The following is a 19,398-nucleotide window of genomic DNA, read 5'->3' on the forward strand; positions in this document are numbered from 1 at the left end:
GATATAGCAGCTGGTGGTTCTATTATGAAGAAAACCGAAACTGATGCTTACAAAATTATTGATAACACTGCTTCCCACTCACATGAGTGGCACCAAGAAAAAGATATCGTTAGATCATCTAAAGCAGCTAGAGCCGATTCTAGCCATGACTTAGATTCCATTTCCGCAAAGATAGATGCTGTGGAGAGACGAATGGAAAAGATGACTAAAGATATTCACTCAATACGAATTAGTTGTGAGCAGTGTGGAGGACCACATTTGACAAAAGATTGTCTCAGTATTGAATTAACAATGGAACAAAGAGAGAATATTTCATACATAAACCAAAGGCCTGGAAATAATTATCAGAATAATTATCAACCGCCAAGACCGATTTACAATCAAAACCAGAATTATAACCGAAATATTCCATACAACAACCAACAAGGTCCTAACAATCAACAAGTATCCAATAATACTTACAATCAGCAAAGACCTAATTTTCAAAACAAACCACCACAACAAACCGATGATAAAAAGCCGAATTTAGAAGATATGATGACGAAGCTAGTTGAAACTCAAACGCAGTTTTTCACATCTCAAAAACAAACTAATGAACAAAATGCTCAAGCATTTAGAAATCAACAAGCTTCTATTCAAAATCTAGAACAAGAAGTAAGTAACCTAGCAAGACTAATAGGTGAAAGAAAACCGGGAAGTTTACCAAGCGATACAAATGCTAACCCCCGGAATGAAACAGCTAAAGCTATTACCACAAGAAGTGGTACAACACTTAAACCACCTGAAATACCTGTAACTTCTGATGAAACTATTCCTACTCCACAAGAACCACAACCTGATCAAGATAAGGAAAAAGAACCGGTAGTTGAAAAAGTTAATGAAGATAACACAGTTAAGGATAAACCTTATGTTAAACCATACCAACCACCACTTCCTTACCCGAGTAAAATGAAGAAAGAAAAACTTGAAGCCGAGCAATCCAAATTCTTGGATATGTTTAAACAGATAAATGTAAATCTTCCTTTCATTGATGTGATTTCAGGAATGCCAAGATATGCTAAATTCTTGAAAGATCTAATCTCAAATAGAAAGAAAATGGAAGAACTCTCGGCTGTTACTATGAATGCTAATTGTTCAGCAGTGCTGTTGAATAAGATACCAGAAAAACTATCTGATCCAGGAAGTTTCACAATTCCATGTTTTCTGGGTAGTCTTAGTTCAATAGAAGCATTGGCAGACTTAGGTGCTAGTATAAATCTAATGCCGTATTCACTATACGCTAAACTAGACCTTGGAGAATTGAAACCAACAAGAATAAGCATACAACTAGCCGATAGATCAATAAAATATCCTAGAGGGATAATGGAGAACATGCTAGTTAAAGTTGGTACTTTAGTATTTCCAGTAGATTTTGTTGTTTTGGACATGGAAGAAGATTCTCAAGTTCCTCTCATATTAGGAAGACCATTCTTAAACACGGCTAAAGCAATGATAGACGTGTTCGGTAAGAAACTGACCCTAAGTATAGAGGATGAGAGTGTTACCTTTTCAGTTGATAGAGCAATGCAACAACCATAATCTGCAGATGATACATGTTATTATATTCAAACTATAGATGCACATGCAGAATTATTAGAAGAATTTCCAGAATTACAAGGAACAGGAGAATGTTCTTTAGGAGAAGGTAATGAACCAATTGATGAAGCTGAAATGTTAGCTACACTTATAGCTAATGGATATGAACCAACAACAGAAGAAATTCAAATGCTAAAAGAAGAAGACAGATATCGATATAAATCATCGATAGAAGAACCTCCGAAATTAGAGTTAAAGCCACTTCCAAACCATTTGGAATACGCTTATTTACATGGTGAATCTGAATTACCTGTAATAATATCGTCTTCTCTTACTGAAAATGAGAAATCACAACTCATTTCTGTGTTGAAAGCTCATAAACCAGCCATTGCATGGAAGATTCATGATATTAAAGGAATAAGTCCTTCGTATTGCACACATAAAATCCTTATGGAAGAAGGTCATAAAACGTATGTGCAACGCCAACGAAGACTAAATCCTAATATGCAAGATGTAGTTAAGAAAGAGATTATTAAACTGCTAGATGCAGGTTTGATATATCCAATTTCTGATAGTCCATGGGTAAGCCCAGTTCAATGCGTACCTAAGAAGGGTGGCATGACTGTCATTACAAATGAGAAAAATGAGCTTATTCCTACTAGGACTGTAACAGGATGGCGTGTATGTATTGATTATAGAAAATTAAATGACGCCACCAGAAAAGATCACTTTCCCTTACCTTTCATAGATCAAATGTTGGAAAGATTAGCCGGAAATAGTTACTATTGTTTTCTAGATGGATTTTCCGGATATTTTTAAATTCCAATAGCACCCGAGGACCAAGAGAAAACCACATTCACGTGCCCTTATGGTACTTTTGCTTACAAACGCATGCCATTTGGACTTTGCAACGCCCCTGCAACCTTTCAAAGGTGTATGATGGCGATTTTTCACGACATGATAGAAGAATGCATGGAAGTATTCATGGATGACTTTTCAGTCTTCGGTGATACATTTAAATCATGTCTAGTTAATCTGGAACGAATGCTAATTAGATGCGAAAAATCAAATCTAGTACTTAATTGGGAGAAATGTCATTTCATGGTTAAAGAAGGCATCGTTCTTGGACATAAAATTTCAAAAGAAGGAATTGAAGTGGATAGAGCTAAAGTAGATGTAATTGCTAAACTTCCACATCCCACCAATGTTAGAGGAGTTAGGAGTTTTCTAGGGCATGCCGGTTTTTACCGACGTTTCATAAAAGATTTTTCAAAAATTGCCACTCCTATGAATAAACTCCTAGAAAAGGATGCTCCATTCATCTTTTCAGATGAGTGTATCAAATCTTTTAATATTCTTAAAGAGAAACTCACTAATGCACCGATCATGATAACACCAAATTGGAATCTACCATTTGAACTAATGTGCGATGCAAGTGATTTTGCAATGGGAGCCGTTTTAGGACAAAGGATTGAAAAACGATTTCAACCTATATATTATGCTAGTAAGACGTTACAAGGAGCACAAACAAACTATACAACTACTGAAAAAGAACTCCTTGCTATTGTCTTTGCTTTTGACAAATTTCGATCATATCTCGTTCTAGCAAAAACGGTGGTCTATACCGACCATTCTGCTCTTAGATACCTATTTTCAAAACAAGATGCTAAAACAAGATTAATCCGTTGGATCTTACTCTTACAAGAGTTTGATATTGAAATCCGAGATAAAAGAGGAGCAGAAAATCTCGCCGCTGATCATCTTTCTCGTCTTGAAAATCCCGAATTAGAAGTTCTAAATGAATCAGCCATACAAGACAACTTTCCTGATGAATATCTATTGAAGATAGATTATAAAGAAATCCCATGGTTTGCAGACTATGCAAACTACTTAGTTTGTGGATTCCTTGAAAAAGGATTATCGTACCAAAGACGAAAGAAATTCTTCAGTGATATAAAACACTATTTTTGGGAAGATCCACATCTGTTTAAAAGTTGTCCCGATGGAATAATACGCCGATGTGTATTTGGAGATGAAGCTAGTAAAATTTTAAACCATTGTCACACAGGACCAACAGGAGGGCATTATGGGCCTCAACTAACAGCAAGAAAAGTTTATGAAGCTGGATTCTATTGGCCTACAATTTACAAAGACGCACACCTTCTTTGCAAATCCTGTGATGCATGTCAAAGGGCCGGAAAAATAAGTCAACGTGATGAAATGCCACAAAATGTCATCCAAGTATGTGAAGTATTTGACATTTGGGGTATTGACTTTATGGGTCCATTTTCAAAATCTAATAATAATCTATATATACTCGTAGCCATTGATTATGTATCTAAATGGGCGGAAGCACAAGCTCTCCCAACTAACGATGCACGAGTTGTAGTCAATTTTTTAAAACGTCTTTTTGCAAGGTTTGGAACACCGAAAGCTTTAATAAGTGATCGGGGTACTCATTTCTGTAATAATCAACTTGAGAAAGTTCTTAAAAGATATGGAGTAACTCATAAAATCTCCACCGCATATCATCCACAAACAAGTGGACAAGTTGAAAATACCAACCGAGCTTTAAAACGTATTCTAGAGAAAACCGTAGGATCAAATCCGAAGGAATGGTCCATTAAATTGGAGGATGCACTCTGGGCTTTTAGAACAGCCTACAAAACTCCAATTGGAACCACACCTTTTAGACTTGTTTATGGAAAAGCATGTCATCTTCCAGTAGAAATTGAACACAAAGCATTTTGGGCTTTGAAGACATGTAATCTTGATTTACATGAAGCCGGACGTCTACGATTAAGTCAACTAAATGAATTAGAAGAATTAAGACATGAAGCATACGAAAATTCGTTAATCTATAAAGAAAGAACGAAGAAATGGCATGATAAAAGAATCAGAAGTTCAAAAGAATTTAAAGAAGGAGACAAAGTTCTTCTTTTCAATTCACGATTCAAGCTATTTCCTGGAAAATTGAAATCAAGATGGTCTGGACCATTCATAGTCAAAAGAGTTTTCCCATACGGAACGATAGAATTAATAAATTCAAATGGGATTGAATTTAAAGTTAATGGTCACAGAGTTAAACATTACATACATGGTCCGATGGAAGTCGACAACGAAGTTAATCACAATTTCGACACCACATCTAACTAAGTGTGGGGAGAATCAAGTCTTTAAAGGATAATATGTATTTCTGTTAGAGTTAGATTGTCTGTTTTCGTGTAGTTCTCGAAAATGGAACCCGAATGGTCTTTCCCTAGCAGACCCTAAAGAACTAGTCTTCTCCCCCCATTCTGAATTTTTATTTTATTTAGGTTTTTTTTTTACAAAATGAAGACTGCCTGTGAACTAAACCATGGTCTAATGCTACACGCTTTGATCACTAAAAGAAATAATGACATACTACCGAGTGAAATAGTATCAGTAATCAGAGAAAGAATGGACGGAGTTAGAAAAGAATCCAGATGCGAAGATAATAAGTTACAATTTGGTAAAGGAAAATCAAAATCCGCAGCGAAAAGAAGAGCACGACACCTAGAACGATGTCACAAATGCGGAAAATGGTCACATGGAGGTAAATGTTCCAATAATCAAACCTATTCAAATACCGAATTTGTTACTTTATGCAGAGACGGACCGTTCATATGTTTAGAAGAAAAGACACTGAATGCTCGAGGTTACGCCTATGTAGCCATGGAAAACCAATTAAACCGACTATCTTATGAATGGGATAGATCATATAACTAAGAAATCTATTTCACAGGTATGTCTGTACAGTTTTTATTTTTATTTTTATTTTTAACCTTTTGATAATAAACGCTAATTTGTTCGCTAAAAAGTATTAAATTGGTATTGAATAAAATTAGGTTTAGCGACCGAAATTATTGATATCATTCAAAAATTTATTACATCACTGCGAAATTTAACGTTTATTCTTAAGGTATAAATATCTTTAATCAATCAAACCAAAATATTTCAAAAATTCGTCATGAGTTAAATTAGGTCTTGGAACCGAAATTACTTTACCGAAAAGAGGGGCGCATATTTTTGATAATATTTGATTGATTAAAGTGGGATAAAAAGACAAAAAGATTTTTAAATTTATTTTTACCATGTTTTTAAAATTAATATTTAAATCTTAAATTAATATTGTAAATTTTGTAAAAACAATATATTTAAAATTGTAAATATTTGAAAAATTAATATAAGTTTGATATGAATTTATGAATTTTTAAATTAAGTTTGGTGTGAATTTTTAAAAATATAAATTTTTAATTTTATGCATTTCAAATTTTAAGTTTGGTGTGAATTTTTAATAATAATTTTGAATTTTATATTTAAGTTGTGTGAATTTAAAAACAAAAATTTACTTTATCTCATTAAGTTAAGAATATGATTTTTAAAATTCGTCGTAAGTTGAAGACTAGGTCTTTGAACCGAAATTGCTTTACCCGAGGGAGGGACGAGAACTTTTATTATCATTATTTTTAATCTTATTGAATTAGAGTATGCCAAAAACATTGAAAAAACCCAAAAATCTTAGCTTTTAAAACAATCGCTACAAAAAGACAAATTTTAAAATTTTGTCGAAGGACGGACTAGGACATCAATCCGAAACGACCTCGTCCTAAATAACAAGGGAAACAAAATTTTAAAATTAATTACTTAATTGTTTTAATAAGTTAATGATTATAAAAAAAAAAAAAAAAAATTACCAAACTCCGCGACTCGCGGAGTTTGGAGCTTAAATCTCCGCGACTCGCGGAGGGACTAAAAATCAGAAAAAAAATATACCCGCAGAACAGATCAGTCCCCAACCCAAAACAAAAACATACTGCGAATTCTGCACGAAAAACACTCCGCAAAAACACGAAAAAAAACCCCCAAAATCACAATTTTTAACCGTTAATCACCAAATTTTTTGCTAAAATCATGTTGAGAAGGATGCTATCTAAGAATTACTCAAGAAAAACGGTAAATTTCTACACCTAAAAACCATTTAATTCGAAATTTGATGTTCTTGAGCAATTTTTTTTCCAATTTGATTTTGATGCTTTTTAGTGTAATTAGGCTTAAATTGTTTATGTATTATGCTTGTATAACCTAGATTGATGCTGTTTAACATGATTAGAAGCCTTAAACTTCAAATTTTGAGTAATCTAGGGTTTGTGTTCTTGAGCAAATTTGGGGCTTTTTGATATAAACAGGTTATGGCCGATTTTTGTCATGAATTGTTGCTAAATTGAGTAGTGTAACATGTCTAGGTAGTTAAATGATCCAAACTTCGAGCCTAAACATGATTTTGAGAATTAAAGTGGACTTTTTCAAGTCTAAAATTCATGAACTTGATTTTTGAAAGATAATGCCATTTGAGACTTGTTTAATTGCTAGTAATGATTATTTTGACATGTTATTTGAGTTGAATGCTTATGAACTTGGCGAACATTTTCGTATATGCTTATTTGAAAAAGTGTAGATTTGATAAAAATGTGAAAATGAGCTTAAGTTTGATATAAATTGATAATGTCATTGTAATTATTTTGATTGATGATTTTGCTGACACTAATGCATATTTGGATGCACAAAAATTGTGTTTGATGTGTTTTGCAGAATGAAAGGGGTGAATCTTCATCCCAAGCCCGCAATGCTCCTGCTGAGAATTTGGAACAACAGGAGGTGGATAACTACTACAAGCAGGATATACCTCATCCAGTCATGACCTTTTCCGATATGCACTTGGAAGAGTTGCACCCGAACCTGAGATTTGACAGACTTTGGATAGATTATCCAAAATATCAACGGGGTTTGCATACTCTTCATTCTAAGGTTGTTGAGGTACCAAGGGTCATAGAATGGGGACCCTTAGAAGCTGTAGAATTGGCCGGGCCAATTAGGGAATTACTTGTACAGAGGTATGGTAATTCTTCTTTTAATGACTGGGTACGTTTATTCACCATGCGTAGACCTGTATATAAAGTATGGTGTGAAGAATTGTTATGTAGTATAGAGTTGAATGATCGGGTAGCTAGTTTAACCGATCGTTCTTTTATTAGATTTTTGTTAGGCGGTTCGATGCGCCACATGTCTTTACTGGACATGGCTCAGGCTTTACGTATATATACGCCTGAGGAGTTAGCGTCTGCCGATTGTAGAGGATTGATACTAAACGGTAGAAAGATAGATAAAAATTTTGATACACACGGTGTGTGGAGTCAAATGACAAGCCATCACCGTTTCAAAGGGGGAAATTACTCTTATTTGGATATAGATAGAGCCGAATTAAGAGTGATACATAGGTTTTTAGCTAATTCAATTACACAAAGGGGTAAAAACAAGGAAAAGGTAAATGAACAGGATTTGTTTTACCATATGTGTATTCGAGACCCACAAAGCGCTGTAAGTATACCATATTGTGTGGGTTATTATTTATCAGCTATGGTTCGGGGGATGCGACCGCATAGCATAATAGGAGGTGGTATTTTTATTACTTTGATTGGTGAATATCTCGGTGTGGATATAAGTCGGGGGGATTATTAGTAGAAGAACCAGAACCCCGCGATACTATAGGTTTAAATGTATACCATGGTGCGAAAGTTTTGAAAAGGCGAAATAACGCCGCAGTACGATACCATGGTAGACATCCACAGGTGGAGAGAAACCAACAACAAGGTAATGTAGGAGGGGGAATGAGATGCAAGAAATGCATAGGTTTATAGCTTCTCAGGAATACGAAAATGCTAGACAGAGAGCATTTGAAGATTGGCAAGTTCATCAGAACCAGATCATAGCTCATTGCCAACATATAGGTAGAAACTATATTCCTACACCGAAACCCATCTTCCCTCCTTGGTCTATAGAGATGCAGCCACCGTATCCTACGTATGACCCTGCCGAAGCATTCTATAGCACCTATGGTTATGCCTGGAACCCCTATTGGTACCAATATCATCCTTAGTATACTTATTATTTTTTTTATTTTTTATTTTGTAATTTGTAATTATTGATACGTTTAATACTTTTGTTAATATTGTAATCATTTTTATAATTGTCTAACTTTTATTCTTAGATTTTAATAATTTTTGAATGTGGGGTAATATACCAAACTTCAAAAATATGTATATATGTTTGCAGTTTATCTTATGTACACAACAGGGTAAAACAACGCATTTTCAAAGACTGGCATTAAGTTCAGCAAAAGCAACTAATTTTGACGACAAGATGCAAAATATATGTGAAATAACAACAAGGCGGAATGAACAAATGATGTGCACCATTTATCATTCAGCAAACAAACGCCAATATATTTGGAAACTTTGGTAAAAATTTAATCATTTTCACACAAATCACCCTCAATAATTTAAATTGTTACTGATTTCTTGCAAATGAGGGCATTGCAAGATCTTAAGTGTGGGAAGGGGTTAAATTCTTTCGGATTTTAAAATTTTTTACTTTATACACTTGGTTACCATTAAAAATACTAGTAAAGCAGTAGTTGTATTAGAATCTAGTGCTCTCTGATAAAAAAGAACAGCCCTAGTCTTATATACTGACTACCCAATTCTAGTAAAATTTTTCAAAATTTTCAATTAAATGAATTCAAAATCATGTTTATACATATTTATGAACGATAAAACTAGGTTTTAACACCGAAATTATTGTTACCTCGGAAAGGACATAAATTAAGAAACAAACTAAAATGTTAAAATTCATTTAAAATGGAATAGAGGACGATAAAAAGGAAAATAAAAGCCAAGTGTGGGAAAATTTACCAAGTTATCTTAAACATATGTCACATATATCTGTAACAAATAACTGAAAATACTTTTGCTTTGGACTAAACTAAACTGTTTTTACCCGATGAAAGAAAAGAAGAGATGGATCTACATGATGAATCAATTCCATCATTAAAAGGAAGTAAAGTCTTCCGAAAAAGACACGCGCTTCTTGATTTAGGTCATGAAGTTGTCGTCCAGACCAGCTGTAGGTTGACGAAAAATCTAGAAAAGTCATCACTAAAATCAGCAGGAAATCCACGGACCTCAGCATTAAACAGGGTCGCCAAGTGGTCAGATTTATCCTAACCATAAGAAGGATTTATCTCGTATAATGGGGGGCACCATGCAAATTAGCTGGATAAGACTAATGAATCAGATCCCCAGAAAGGATAATCTCCTTAAAGATTAAAAATCAGCTTTTAAGACTGATATTACTCAATCCTAGAGATTGACCTTAAAGATTGAGAATTACAAACTCATGGAATTCAATGATATCTAAACTCGAGCTTGAACGAGAAAATATTTTGATCAAAATTACAAACCGATTTGTTTTCTGAAAACCCTATTTTCAATGCGTTCATTACCATTGAACGTAAAATCCTAGGAATTCACCTGGAATTCATTAGGTCACCTGAACTAAATCGGGTGTCAACCGTAAGAACGGTGGTTGCATAGCATGGTCAAAGACAGGACCTTGTGCCAGACCGAAAAATTATAAGGGTGAGCTTTACTATTGCTCCTACCAAGGATAGTAATTGCGTCCGACACGTTATAGACCATAATTAAAAGCATGTCAGGGGACATTGCCTTAACAGTTGCTTGTTCAACGCTTTCCTTTACAACCGGACGGTAGTTTACCGAAAGGTAATATACGAGACAAGTAAACTGGACGTGTTGCTTTCCAAATACAAGGTTAGCAAGTGGGTGACACAAAACCGCAAGTTTTGAGCTAAAATTTTCAAATCTGAAACCCACCAAACCCACAAAAATATTTTGCAAACACCGGTAAAGGGTTATTCCGGAAAACTTATCTAGGGTAAAAACTAGATTTCAAAAGATCAAATGTTTTCATAAAGATCCAATTTCCTTAATGGATCTAAATTTTTATAGTCATGTGGGACTGTAAACCATATCGTTACTACCATTGTTTATATCACCGTATAGAAATCACTGATGTACAAAGTGTGAAGAATAAAGAAGTGATTCTTGTATTTCAAGACGATATTGCTTGAGGACAAGCAACGCTCAAGTGTGGGAATAGTTGATAATGCTAAAAACGAACATATATTTCATAGCATTATTCCTCAAGAAAGACAAGCTTTTAGTTGCAATTGTTCTATTTACAAGTGATATTCGTTTAAATAATAAAAGGTGAAGACAAAAGACAGATTCGACGAATTGAAGACGCAAACGACCAAAAAGCTCAAAAGAACAAAAGACAATCAAAGAGGTTCCAATTATTGATAAGAAACGTCTCGAAATCACAAGAGTACAAGATTCAAAACGCAAAGTACAAAATATAAAATTGTACGCAAGGACGTTCGAAAATCCGGAACCGGGACCAGAGTCAACTCATAACGCTCGACGCAACGGACTAAAAATTACAAGTTAACTATACATATAAATATAATATAATATATAATTAATTATATTAATTATATATATATATTATATATATTATAAACCGTCGGTAAACAAAGAGCCAAACTCCTCTGAGCTGTAAAAGTAACCTCCGCGACTCGCGGAGTTTGAAGAGGTTTTCACCGCGAGTCGCGGAGCCCCAAAATTCGACTTTTCCTATAAAAGCAACCGAATTCTGATCGCAATTCATAATCTTTTTTTCTTCTTATCATACGTAAACGATATATATATATATATATAATTTATATTTATATTTTAATTTTAATTCTAATAATAAGGGTATGTTAGCGAATGTTGTAAGGGTGTAAGTCAAAATTCTGTCCGTGTAACGCTACGCTATTTTTAATCATTGTAAGTTATGTTCAACCTTTTTATATTAATGTCTCGTAGCTAAGTTATTATTATGCTTATTTAAAACGAAGTAATCATGATGTTGGGCTAATTACTAAAATTGGGTAATTGGGCTTTGTACCATAATTGGGGTTTGGACAAAAGAACGACACTTGTGGAAATTAGACTATGGGCTATTAATGGGCTTTATATTTGTTTAACTAAATGATAGTTTGTTAATGTTAATATAAAGATTTACAATTGGGCGTCCCTATAAATTACCATATACACTCGATCGGACACGATGGGCGGGGTATTTATATGTACGAATAATCGTTCATTTAACCGGACACGGGAATGGATTAATAGCCACTAGAATAATTAAAACAGGGGTGAAATTACATTCAAGGGTAATTGGTGTAATTGTTAACAAAGTAGTAAAACCTTGGTTTACACGCAGTCGATAACCTGGTGTATTCATTAAACAAAGTATTAAAACCTTGTTACAATTCGAATCCCCAATTAGTTGGAATATTTAACTTCGGGTATAATAATAATTTGACAAGGACACTCGCACTTTATATTTATGACTGATGGACTGTTATGGACAAAAACCAGACGGACAGATTAAATAATCCAGGACAAAGGACAATTAACCCATGGGCATAAAACTAAAATCAACACGTGAAACATCATGATTACGGAAGTTTAAATAAGCATAATTCTTTTATTTCATATTTAATTTCCTTTATTTTATATTTAATTGCACTTCTAATTATCGCACTTTTATTTATTGTTATTTAATCGCATTTTTAATTATCGTACTTTTTAATTATCGCAAGTTTATTTTATCGCACTTTTATTATTCGCAATTTCATTATCGTTATTTACTTTACGCTTTAATTTAAGTCTTGTATTTATTTTATATTTTACATTAGGTTTTAACTGCGACTAAAGTCTTAAAATCGACAAACCGGTCATTAAACGGTAAAAACCCCCTTTATAATAATAATATTACTTATATATATGTTTGTATTTTTATAAAAGTAAACTATTATAGCGTTGAGCTTTGTTTAAAAAAGATTCCCTGTGGAACGAACCGGACTTACTAAAAACTACACTACTTTACGATTAGGTACACTGCCTATAAGTGTTGTAGCAAGGTTTAAGTATATCCATTCTATAAATAAATAAATATCTTGTGTAAAATTGTATCGTATTTAATAGTTTTTCCTAGTAAAATATAAACTATTTCGTATACCTTAGCTTTGACATCAGTAGTTTGGTGATAAAATCCATCGTTATCCTTTCCCACTTCCATTGCGGGATCTCGGGTTGTTGAAGTAGTCCGGACGGTCTTTGGTGTTCGGCTTTGACTTTGGAACATGTCAAACACTTGGAAACATAAGTAGCTACGTCCCTTTTGATGTTCGGCCACCAATATTGTTGTTTAAGGTCGTGGTACATCTTATTGGCACCGGGGTGGATCGAGTATCGTGACTTATGGGCTTCATCTAAAATGAGACTTCGTAGGTTCCCATAACTAGGCACCCAAATCCTTCCGGCGAAATATCGGAGTCCGGTTTCCTTAGTTTCGAATCGAGAGACGAGAATGTTCAAGAGCTCGTGTGAAACGTTTTCATCCTTGAGAGCCTCATCTTGGGCTACCCGAATTTGGCAATTAAGGTTGGTGTGGATGGTGATGTTTAAGGCTCGGACACGAAGAGGCACCGCTCTTTCTTTTCGACTTAAGGCATCGGCTACTACGTTTGCCTTCCCGGGATGGTAACGAAGTTCGCAATCGTAATTGTTTAAGGTTTCAATCCACCTTCGTTGTCTCATGTTTAGTTGCTTTTGATCGAAGATGTGTTGGAGACTTTTGTGATCGGTAAAGGTAGTACTCTTGGTTCCATAAAGATAGTGTCTCCACATTTTAAGTGCAAAGACAACGGCTCCGAGTTCGAGATCATGTGTCGTGTAGTTTCGTTCATGAATTTTGAGTTGTCGAGAAGCATAAGAAATGACTTTCGTTCGTTGCATCAACACACACCCAAAACCATGTTTCGAGGCGTCGCAATACACAACAAAATCATCGTTGCCTTCGGGAAGTGACAAGATAGGAGCGGTGGTAAGCTTTGTCTTCAAGATTTGGAACGCGGATTCTTGCTCGGTCGCCCAAATGAATTTCTTTCCCTTGTGAGTTAATGCGGTTAGAGGACGTGCAACCAAAGAGAAGTTTTCGATGAATCTACGATAGTACCCGGCGAGACCCAAGAATTGACGAATGTGAGTCGGAGTAGTAGGAGTTTCCCATTTACTAATGGCTTCGATTTTTGATGGATCGACTTTAATACCTTGGTCACTTACAACATGACCAAGAAATTGAACTTCCTTCAACCAAAATTCACACTTGGAGAATTTGGCATAGAGTCTTTCTTGTCTTAAAAGTTCAAGCACAAGTCGGAGGTGTTCCTCGTGTTCTTCTTCGCTTTTTGAATAGACCAAAATATCATCGATGAACACGATAACGAATTTGTCAAGATACGGTTTGCACACGCGGTTCATAAGATCCATGAACACCGCCGGTGCGTTAGTGAGACCAAATGGCATTACAAGAAATTCATAACTACCATAACGAGTTCGGAAAGCGGTTTTGGAGACATCTTCCCCCTTAACCCTTAATTGATGATAACCCGAGCGGAGATCGATTTTTGAATATACGCAAGACCCTTGTAATTGATCAAAGAGGTCATCGATGCGAGGAAGAGGATATCGGTTCTTAACCGTCAATTTTTTTAGTTCACGATAATCAATGCACATTCGTAGGGATCCGTCTTTCTTTTTAACAAACAAAATCGGAGCGCCCCAAGGGGAATGGCTAGGTTGGATAAAACCACGATCAAGTAGTTCTTGGATTTGACTTTGAAATTCTTGCATTTCGGATGGAGCGAGTCTATATGGTGCACGTGCTACGGGTGCGGCTCCCGGAATAAGATCGATTTGGAATTCAACCGGTCGATGGGGTGGAAGACCCGGCAATTCGTCGGGAAATACATCGAAAAAGTCACTAACAATAGGCACATCATCGATATGCTTCTCATCGGACTCGACTTTCTTAACGTGGGCAAGGATCGCAAAACAACCCTTACGGAGTAGTTTTCTAACTTTAAGGCACGAAACGAGGTTGAGTCTGGTGCAACTCTTATCGCCATAAACAATCAAAGGTTCACCATTCTCGATAGGAATTCGGATTGCGTTAAGATCACAAAGGATGTGAGATTTCGTTTTGACTAACCAATTCATACCGATTATTACATCAAAGCTTCCTAGTTCCATGGGTATCAAGTCAATTTCAAATTCCTTACCCAAAATGTTTAACGTACACCCCCGGTAATATGTGTCGGCACTTAATAGTTTCCCGTTAGCCACTTCAATGGTATAAGTGGTATCTAGTGGAAGTGGTGGAGTGCTAAAAGAATGAGTCAAAGTCTTGGATACAAAACTCTTATCGGCACCCGAATCGAATACACAAGTAACATAAGTGTTGTTGAGGAGAAACGTACCCGTGACTAATTCATTGTCATCTCGGGCTTCCTCGGTGTTGATGTTGAAAGCTCAGCCGCGTGTGTTGGGGTTGGCTTTCTTCTTCGGACAGGCATTTCTAAAATGACCCGTTTGGCCACATTCATAACAAGTACCCGATTTTGGTGCATTAGGCACCTTTTGAGCGACGGGGGCGGCACTTCTACAATCGTTGGCCACATGACCACCCCTTTGGCACAGGTGGCAAAATAGATTGCTACATTCACCATAGTGGTGTTTGTGGCATTTGTTGCAAAAGGGTTTATTTCCGCCATAACTTTTCTTGGCGTCGGAGGTGAAAGGCTTTTTGGTGAAGTTGTTGTTGTAGTTGTTGCTTGATTCAGGGGCTTCCCATTTTCTTTTGTTGTTACCCGACTTGTCCTCGGCTTTAGGCGCCGGTACTACGATTTCATCAACCGTTTCGATCAATTGGCGGGCCATGTTCAAAGCTTGTTGTAGGTTAGCGGGTTTGGATGACATCACCCCTTTTTTTATGCTCTTTGGAAGACCATACATATAAAGTTCGACCCTTTGAGATTCGGGGTTCACGAGGTTTGGGCACATCAAGGATAGTTCGGCGAATCGTTGATTATAGGCATTGAGATCGTTTCCGACCGCCTCCAAGGTTCTTAGCTCTTGTTCGAGCTTTCGGGTTTCTTCGCGAGGGAAATATTCGATGACCATCTTTTCCCTTAAATCGGCCCAAGAGAGGGCGTGAGCTTCATCGGTACCCACCGATTGTACATAAGTATTCCACCATGTAAGAGCGACACCGGCGAAAGTGTGAGTGGAGTATTTGACCTTGTCTTGGTCCCGACAACCACTTATGCTAAAGACGGCTTCCGTTTGCTCAAACCATCGGGTGAGCACAACCGGTCCCCTGGTTCCATCAAAAGTGTGAGGTTTGCACCCCATGAAGGCTTTATAGGAGCATCCCTCGTTTGAGTTACCGGCTCCATTGTTGTTGTTGTTGTTGTTTTGGTTGTTGTTATTATTATTGTTATTGTTGTTGGATGAGTGACCGGCCATGGCCGCATCTACGGCGGTGGCTATCATGCGTTGTAGAGCTTGTTCGGGTGTTTCACGGCGTGGTGCACGACGAGGAGGCATTGTTCCTTCAAAACAAAAGAATACCGTTGGTTAGTATTCTAAATAATACTAACCGTGATATGGAATAAAGATAGAGAGAAAATTTTTCTTGACTCGCCTTAAATTCTTTATGTCATAATGTCGGAACGTTCATATGAGTCACCGTAATATAATCCCGGAAATTATATTACCCTGATTCATATGTGCATTCGACATTATTTCATATAGTCAAGGTGGCGTGTCAATCAAATTAAACAACGTGAGATTTAGATGAAATAAGAGTAGATATGAGTAGAAGCGTTCGAGTATAAATGCACAAATAGTCAAGTAATTCCTACTTCGAGTCTATATGCCGGTTGTAGTCTAGACTCACCAATGTACCCTATGACTCGGGGTTGACACCGGTTGTAGTCTAGACTCACCAATGTACCCTATGACCCGACCAAATCATGTTTGATGGCGCCGACTACTTCGGTCCCGTTGCGTGGTCATAAGTCTTTATTATGACTTTTGACCAAAATATGTCGCATTTATTTTATAAGAAAAAGGATGTTTCAAGTTTACAAATGTAGTTCGAAAGACTAGTTACATTACAATGTTTAACGTACGAATGAAACCTATGCGACACAATTTAAAGTAGTCAAATGACGCTCCATCTATGCATGTATACTCGACATCCAAGAAAGTATCAAAAAGAGTGCGGAAGCATGTATCAAGTAGCTTTCAAGGACCTGAGAAAACATATAGAAAACTGTCAACGAAAACGTTGGTGAAATCATAGGTGTTTTAGTAAACGTTGCATTTGAACCACAAGATTTAATATAATATGATTATCTAAATCATTTGCATTCCAAAGTTGTTATTTGTTTCGCGGGCACCCAATTATCAAACTTAACTGTTTTGCACCCTTCGCGTAGTGTTAGAACATACACTAGACCCGAAAATATATTTCATCCGCTAACAGTAGCGAACCGTCCGAATGAGGCTCGTCAAGCCCATGTGATCACATAATATAAGTTCACGTTTACACCCTGCAAGTGTAACTAATTATAATTGAATTGAGGCTTTTTGTTCAAACCCGTACGTGAAATGTTCGTTTTCGTACTTGTGTTCAAAGTGTAAAAGTATGATACGTATATGTTTCTCATCCCATAGTTTAAAGCATAAAAGTTGTTTGAAGGATGGGACTATGATCTCACCTTGAGTGCACGTATGAAAAGTACTTTACAAAGTAACGTGTGCGAAGGATAGTGCTAGTCTTGACCTAAACCAATAGGTCGTATCAATAACGGTAAACACGATAGGTCAAAGATGTTTAATTAGTCCTATGGCTCGTTACGACTCGATTATGTAGCATGTGAATCAAATTGTCAAGTTTCATGCAAGATACAAGTACAGAAACAAGTTAGGAAGGTTGCATAATCATTTGGTTAAGTTTGACAAAAAGTCAAACTTTGGTCGGTCAAAGTCAACGAAAGTCAACACGTTCGGGTCGGGTCCCGAACTATTTTTCTGAGGTTTTTATTCATATATAAGCATGTTAGAACAAGTCTCATGTGAATCGGAGGTCCATAGTGTGCCAAACATTTTTCGTATTTTGACCAAAGAGGTCAGAAACTGGACACGGCTTAGGCCGCGCCGCGGCCCCAAATTGTCGCGCCGCGACAATACACGGGAACTGGTACCTGGTCAGTCTCAAATGTCCAAGTCTCAATTCCAAACACTTTCAAGCATAACTCGCAAACCGCTAATACTTAGAACTCGTATCTTAAATCGTTAGAAAGGTAATTTGACAAAGAACACAACTAAATACATTTCACCAACCAAAAATGTTATTTGTAACAATCGGCTTTCCAAAGTAAATGATCAATTAATGCACACATTTAATACACAAATTTGATAAGTGCACATTTACGATTCGGGCATTTAATGCATACATATAACATGCCGTTTTGTAGGTAATCGAGCATACAATACAACTAACTACTTACTAACTACAATTCATGTCATTCAATGCATCAAATATTCATTTCAAGCTTATCAAACCCTAACCCGAATTCACCAAAATCACTAATCAAGTTTATGGAGTTTTCTCAAGCAACCTACACATCAATTTGAAGCTAGTGATACTAGGAACACATTTAATACATGCATTTATAACATTTAACAACATTCAAACAACCAAATCACCAAATCAAACACACCAAAGTTCATACTCAAGCTAGTTACTTCAAATAATGAAATCGAGCATATAAATCATATATTCATGTTAGACTTGAGCCATAGACACTAATTAACAACTTTATAAGTTCAAAAAATATCAAGAACACAAAATCTAGTAATTTTAGAAAGTTACCCAAACTTGATGAAGTCGGTATGGAATCGAAGAGGAAGTTGCAAGGATTTCAAATATGTAATTTGTTTTGCAAGACACCCGCTAGCTTGGATTTAGATGATGATTCCTTGTTTGATAAATTGAGAGAAAATATGGAAGTAGAAGAAGAAAAGGGAAAATGAAAAAGAAAAGATGGGGGTGGGGGTTGACTAGTCAAAGGCTAGTCACCTCTTTGGCATTTTGGCAAAACTAGTCCCTCAAGTTCGGTTGCGGGTGCGTGAATTACCTAGACGAGATATTTTTAAAACACGTATTAACGGGAGATGTTATAAACATATAACGGGATTTAAATAGTTAAACAGAAAAGTAAACGGAAAAAGGCGGGATGTTACATTCATGATTTTCATATTCAAGTAAAAGTGTTTATGTATGTGTCATATACTTATAGTGACTGATAGTGTGTTATGAAAGTGATTATGTGATGATAAAAAGTATGTAATTAGCTGTAATGAAATGAAATGGGCTGTAAGTATCGTGTGAACGTGGATTTGCACTTTCGCTAATGGGATAATCTGCTGTTTTGATTTTGACAAATGTAGGCTAATTACTTACTTTACTGACTAAGCAAGGAGTTTTTTGTGAAAAAGAAAATCATATCTGTCTTTGTGAAATGGGAGTATGAAATACGAACTTTTCTTTGTAAACCGGGAAACTAGAAAAAGTGTTCAAATTTGTGATTCCATAATATGAATCTAAAAACAATGGCTAACGCTAAATAGGCGAAACGTAATAATCGCTTGGAGAGTTTTGTTCCACATCCTTTCTCTTTTGGTTCTAATATTTCCGAAGTTGCAGAGTGTGATGACCCGGAAAATTTCGACTTATTTAAACCAATTCTCTATACGATTTATTATTTTGACACGTTAAACAAAGTCTGTTAGATTGAGTCTCAAAAATTTTAGAACTGTTTCATATATACAATTACCTTTGACTACTCTCGACGATTCATGAACAATTATATGTATGTATATATATATGTACAAGCAAAAACGACTTTCCTACAGTAAA

General features: G+C 35.9%; 1 protein-coding gene across 13 annotated transcripts in view; it reads left to right on the forward strand.

Moving 5' to 3' along the window:
• LOC139859536 (uncharacterized) overlaps positions 1-19,184 on the forward strand; it is a 30,473-nt gene extending 11,289 nt beyond the window's left edge. For 9 of the 13 annotated variants that reach the window (XM_071848316.1, XM_071848348.1, XM_071848337.1 and 6 more), the window contains one exon: positions 18,930-19,178. In XM_071848316.1, the coding sequence (XP_071704417.1) occupies positions 18,930-18,934 (5 nt within the window). In that variant the 3' untranslated portion in view covers positions 18,935-19,178. Of the gene's footprint in view, positions 1-18,929 lie in introns of all 13 variants that reach the window. The other 4 variants (XR_011763164.1, XR_011763163.1, XR_011763159.1 and 1 more) reach the window with 3 other exon arrangements.
• The last annotated feature ends 214 nt before the right edge of the window (positions 19,185-19,398 follow it).

This window comes from Rutidosis leptorrhynchoides, chromosome 1 (assembly GCF_046630445.1).
Source record: "Rutidosis leptorrhynchoides isolate AG116_Rl617_1_P2 chromosome 1, CSIRO_AGI_Rlap_v1, whole genome shotgun sequence".
Classification (NCBI taxonomy): Eukaryota; Viridiplantae; Streptophyta; class Magnoliopsida; order Asterales; family Asteraceae; genus Rutidosis; species Rutidosis leptorrhynchoides.